This window comes from Tupaia chinensis, unplaced genomic scaffold (assembly GCF_000334495.1).
Source record: "Tupaia chinensis unplaced genomic scaffold, TupChi_1.0 Scaffold000275_1, whole genome shotgun sequence".
Taxonomy (NCBI): domain Eukaryota; kingdom Metazoa; phylum Chordata; class Mammalia; order Scandentia; family Tupaiidae; genus Tupaia; species Tupaia belangeri.
In genome coordinates this window covers 6037661-6043469 of record NW_006159757.1, presented here as the reverse complement: position 1 = coordinate 6043469, position 5809 = coordinate 6037661, and the positions used below count along the sequence as shown (strand labels likewise).

The 5809-nt window shown below is 51.5% G+C and overlaps 1 protein-coding gene across 5 annotated transcripts in view; it reads left to right on the top strand.

Annotated features, from left to right (window-relative positions):
- GATA3 (GATA binding protein 3) overlaps positions 1–5809 on the top strand; it is a 31285-nt gene that overhangs the window by 10938 nt on the left and 14538 nt on the right. For all 5 annotated transcript variants that reach the window (XM_006150035.3, XM_006150037.2, XM_006150034.2 and 2 more), the window contains one exon: positions 2250–2786. In XM_006150035.3, the coding sequence (XP_006150097.1) occupies positions 2250–2786 (537 nt within the window). The remainder of the gene's footprint in view (positions 1–2249; positions 2787–5809) is intronic.

Here is a 5809-nt window from a genome sequence, read left to right as displayed (position 1 = left end):
TCTTCCGAAGGGTTTCGGTCTCCCTGGGATCCCACTTACTCTTTCTAGGGGGGCTTCTGCCCGCGTCCTTCAGTTCGTTTCTCTCGGCACATTTTCATAAAGACCCGAGAGAGTATTTATTCACACCTTTCCCTTTGACCTCTCCCCCAAAGCTGGTGCAGTCGGCTTTTAAGCAGGTATCCCTGTTGGCTTGGGAATGGAATTCTGGTGTTTGGCAGGGGTCCGGGGGTGGGAAAGACCACTGACTTAAGTTCAGGAGATTTGAAGTTTCCTGATTCCCGTCTGTACAGAATTTTCCTGCGTCTTGGCTTTCCTGTCGCCTGCAACTCTTTCCTTACTTTCTTTGGCCTGTAACAGCCCCATTCGACTCCCACATTGATTTAGGACACTTCAGGGGTTTCTTTTTAAGAAGGATCACCTCTTGCTTTTTTCACCTTGAGAATAGAAGAGTTCTGAAATGGGAAAAAGATACCCAGCTCTGTGGTGGTGATGGGGTTAGGGGGGGCTCTTAAGACTTTTTCCAGCAGTAAGTTTGTTCCTAAATAAGAAGTAGGAGCAGACATTTGGGGACCAAAAACGTGAAGCTTTCTCAGTCCAGCCAGATGAGGTGGTCCCTGGTCCCCCTACCCAGAACCTGCCTTGGCAACAATGACATAGCCCCTCTGGCAGCGGCGTCCCCTGCCCTGCTGTCGCCAGGTTTTAAACAATCGTTCTGCGGATGGGGCGCTCTTTGCCTGTGTCTGTGCAGATCAGCAGTTAAGTGGAAATGCGACAGATGCAGACTTAATATTATGTACTGTACTACTTCCTGCATAATATGAATCTTGACCCTTGGTGTTCAGAAAACTGTCCTTCCCCCTCAACTCCCCTCCCCTTCCTCTCACTTAAGATTTTAGTTTCAGTATTGCTCTTAATGGTTGAATAGAATGTCAAATGCTGAGGCAGGTACTGGATTAAAAGATCAATAAGTGTGCGGATTTGCACTTGCAGTTTAAATGTGCTCCTGTCAGAGTGTATGGACACCTATGAATTATGGCTACCTTAAAATTGTGTGCTTTGAATGAAATCTAAATACATTCTGGGTATGAGTCATCTTTGGTTTAAAATATATACATAAACTGGAATTTTGTATCTCAGGGCCTCAGGTGACAAGTCACCTATCCCAGTGGTGGAATTACAGCTTTGGGGGTATATGGGGTTTATTTTATTTTAGTCTCCTTCGGATTTGGGAGGATGGGAAAAACAGGTAAAAGCTGTCATCCTAGAATCTAACTAACCTTAGGTCCCAGTTTCGCCAACCGCCTGAGCAATAAAAATGTCCTCACAAATCCCATTTCAGGCGTTTTGGAAGTAGTCTTGCTGGTTCTGGGTAAGAGCTGCAGTAGGCTTCCTGAAACTAACCCTAAACTGTCTGTCTTCTTTTCCAAGGGCTCTTCTTCCTGCGCTGGGCATGGGGAGCTGGGCCTCTCTTGGGTGGAGGGTATTCTGGTGCAAAGGGTTGTGTGGCCAGGCTCCATCCCCGAGGCCTCATCTTTCACAGCCTACTCTTATCTGGCTGGCTGGGATTAGCCTGGCACGGGGGAGTCCCAGCTATTGAAGAGAACCAATAAATCAAGTCAGGTTCTAGAGAGGGACCTCAGGGAATGGGATTTAGACAATGCATCTGGAGAGCCAAATAAGCCGAGGGTCCCTTCTCTGCACTTTCCTAACAAGGCTGGTGTCAGGCCAAGCCCTTCAGGTTGCAGGATGCTTGTCACTTCCCAGTAGGAGGGTGGGATGGCAGGGGCTGCTCTCTACCCCAGGTGTACAGGCCAGGTGCTCCCGAGGCCACTCGGATTAGAGAGTAGGCCTGAACCCAGGCCCAGCTGTGCTGGGGCTTTTGGTTGACTGGGAGGCCGGCGGGCCTCTGCTACAACCTCCAGGTGTGTCTGAAGCCTGAAGACGCTCACTTCTTTCTCCTCTGCCCTTTTCTTCGCTGCGGCCGCCGCAGGGAGCCAGGTGTGGCGCCCGCCTTTGCTATTTTTCAGGAGGGTGGGATGGCAGGGGGTGCTCTCTACCCCAGGTGTACAGGCCAGGTGCTCCCGAGGCCACTCGGATTAGAGAGTAGGCCTGAACCCAGGCCCAGCTGTGCTGGGGCTTTTGGTTGACTGGGAGGCCGGCGGGCCTCTGCTACAACCTCCAGGTGTGTCTGAAGCCTGAAGACGCTCACTTCTTTCTCCTCTGCCCTTTTCTCGCTGCGGCCGCCGCAGGGAGCCAGGTGTGCCGCCCGCCTTTGCTACACGGATCTCTGCCCTGGCTGGATGGCAGCAAAGCTCTGGGCAGCCACCATGGCGCTGCGCCCTGGAACCTCAGCCCCTTCTCCAAGACGTCCATCCATCACGGCTCCCCGGGGCCCCTCTCGGTCTATCCGCCGGCTTCGTCCTCATCCCTGTCGGCCGGCCACGCCAGCCCGCACCTCTTCACCTTCCCACCCACCCCGCCGAAAGACGTCTCCCCGGACCCGGCCCTGTCCACCCCGGGCTCGGCCGGCTCGGCCCGGCAGGACGAGAAAGAGTGCCTCAAGTACCAGGTGCCGCTGCCCGACAGCATGAAGCTCGAGGCCTCGCACTCCCGCGGCAGCATGACCACCCTGGGAGGGGCCTCCTCATCGGCCCACCATCCCATCACCACCTACCCGCCCTACGTGCCCGAGTACAGCCCCGGACTCTTCCCCCCCAGCAGCCTGCTGGGGGGCTCGCCCACCGGCTTCGGGTGTAAGTCGAGGCCCAAGGCGCGGTCCAGCACAGGTAGGAGCCACTGGCCCCTGGGACTCCTTTCTTTTCCTCCCACCTCCCCTTCTAAATCCACCCCGCAGGGCAAAGTGAGGGTCCCCCTGGGGAGCTGGGGGTCTTCCAAACCCTTCTACAATTCCATTTCTTCCCATTCTGTTAGGGGAAGAATGAGGTGTGTCCTCCTAGCTCATTCCTGTCTTGAAAAGCAGAGGGGAAGTGGGGACTGATTTAAAACTCCCCAATAAGCTGGGAAAAGTAAAAGACAAACAAAAACAGTCATGCCCTCCCTTGCCTGTGGCAGGACTTCTGAGTTCTGCTGGTAACCTTTAGTCAATTTCCAAGACCAAATGGAAGGCCAGGGGAATAAATCTTTAGTGTTTAATGCTAAAAAACGAAACCTTCACAAACCTAAACAAACACAGGTCCCTCCTCTGACCCCTCTGGCCTCTGTCAGTCCGACTGTTTCTCTCTGGTCAGCTCAGTGGGGGTCATTTAGCCTTCAGCACAGGACAGTTCCGTACAGAGATATGGGTGAGGAGAGGTGTGTATATAGATCTATTTTGGGGCACTGGGAGCCTGGCAAAAGCAGCCTCCATATTCTTTGTATGGAAAAGAAGTTCTTAGTTCAACTGCTGGGAGAAGGTGATGGCTCTGTATTGGGGAAGCAAAGTTGCATGGCCCAGTTTGTTACCTGCTGCGTACTCTAGAGCTCTCTGTGTGCGGCAGGGACAGGAAGCCCTATTAGGGCATCTTCCTCCATTGGTCTAAAGCCAGAGGAGGTAGAAAGGACTAGAAAAGATTCCCCAGTTGTGTGTCTGCTTCCTCTGTTCATTCTCTTTCCAAAAAAGCAAGCCCTACCTAGAAGTGCTACCTATTTTTTCTATTGGTGTCGTCAATTGCAAAATATCACCGATTTTGTTTCTAACTGAAGCAATGGAGTCAAAAGAGAGTGAGGGATTCCCTGAAATCCGATTTATGATTTTGTGCAGATTGTGGTATCTCCTGAGGTACATCCATTTCAGGGTGGGCATCTTTTCTCTGGTTCACTCCTGCTTTAACTAGCTGGCCTCTTTCCTCTATCTATCACTATATAGCTCCAATATACATAAAAAAAGCAAGAGTGAAAAATCGCTTGTCTTTAAAGGGTGAGGTGGACAGTCTTGACATGGAGCTCCCAAAGCCTGGGTTTGAAAAACTTTGCAGGGAGGGCTCTGGGAGCCCAGTGACCATGAGATCAGTTTTCAGGGTTTTTTCCAGGGTGACATTCACTCCGACTGCCTGAGCAGGACTGTCTCTATTTAGTTGATATGTTTTAGCTAATCCAATTATTTTCAGACTGCTGCACGCGACAGTTGCATTGTTTATCCCGAGCCAGGAACTTTAATAGAGTCCGGATGCGGTTAGGCTGACAGAGAAACTCAGACCTGCGTGTTCAGTACATGAAAGTAGGCAGGAGAGAGAGGGAGTGAGGCTGGCTGGGGGAGCAAAGAGCAAGTGAGAGGAGGGGAGAGCCCAGGAGGAAAGGGACCCTCTGTGTCTCTTGAGGCTGAGCTTGGGGGTAGAGAGGGAGAGGAGAGAGAAATGGAGGTCCAGCTTGATTCCGGAAAGCAGGCGTCAGGGCTGCATGTAAAGACAGCAAGCCTGTACATTTTGAGGTTGTAATAGAATTTTTTTTTAAAGTTCTCTTTCCTGGTAGGGCCGCGAGGTTGGGGAAGATCGGTATCCGAGGCCAGGGTGGTGGTTTGTGTGGGGGGAGGGGACAGCGTGACTTTTCCAAGAGACTCTGGTTTTTTTGCCTTCATTTCTCCCCCCCCCCCCCCCACCGTGTGCACACGTTTTACCTTCACTTGAGTCTTTTCCTTTCTCCCATCTCTTTCCTTAAGACTCTGAACATAGAGAAGGAGTAAAAATACAGTCATGCTTTTCTTAAACACATCCAGGAATACTGATACACCAATTTTTTTTTTTTTTTTTTGCGAGGGGGAGAAGAGGCTATTGAAGTTTGACTTTTTACTTCCTCCTTCATATCCCTTCTTCACTTTATCGAAAACTGAGCCCCGCATACCTGGCCAGCGAGGGAGCTGGGACTTTTGGGAGTGTGGAGGAAAGTTTTTCAGTGTGTAGAAGGTGGAGGTGATGGTGGGAATTCTTGAGGAGAGGATTCTTTTGGTTTCGGTGGTTTTTTTTTTTTTTTTTCTTTTCTAAACCTCTGCAAAGCATTTACTGAAGGAGGAGACTAGAGAAGAGAGGGCTGTCAGAGTTGTCGCCGCTGCTGTTGCATGCTGGAGAAACGGTTGAAGCTGTGGTTAGGGCACCTATTGCCTTCTCAAAGCTTGGGCTTTCAGTGCTGGGATAGGTTTTTGCAAACAAAAGAGCCATTTTTGCAAAGGGCCATTTCTAGCTCCCCTATCTCCTTTTTAATGTGGACATCTTTGTCCACCTTTCTCAGAACAACCTCCTGCCCTGTTCCCTACCCCCTTCGTACAGCCCAGCCCAGCCCAGCCCAGCCCCGTTTCAGGGTTTCAGTCGAGGCAGGCGCAAGGGGCGTTTGCAAATGGCTGTTGAATGTCAAGAGGCCTCACAGTTCTGTGGTTCTGTCACCTAAGAGAGAGGTGTCTGCCTGAGCAGCTCTCGACAGGCAGGGGGCGAGGAGAGAGGAAGAAAGAAAGCAGGAGGGAGTCAGGCCTCCGTTAGGAAAATTGGCTGTTTGCTGAAGTCACAGACTGGAGGCAACAACGAAAAAAGAGAAAGAGAAGCCCACGCAAGGCAATCACAAACTTGTGGAGTGAATCAAGACAGAAAATTGCTCTAGTGTGCAGAGGCTTACTGGAGAGGTAACCATTGCTAGCTCTCAAGGCCTTTCTGAAAAGGAAGCTGTCATCCTCCCCACTGCCTGACACTACGAAAGGAAATCAGACTGATTGCATTGAACCTGGAGTTGCCCCAGGTCCAGGGTACCCAGGAGCAGGGCACCAGCCAACCATGCTCTTCACTGCAGTGGCCGCTGCACCCTGGGCTGCCGCTGCTCTCGCTGCTCT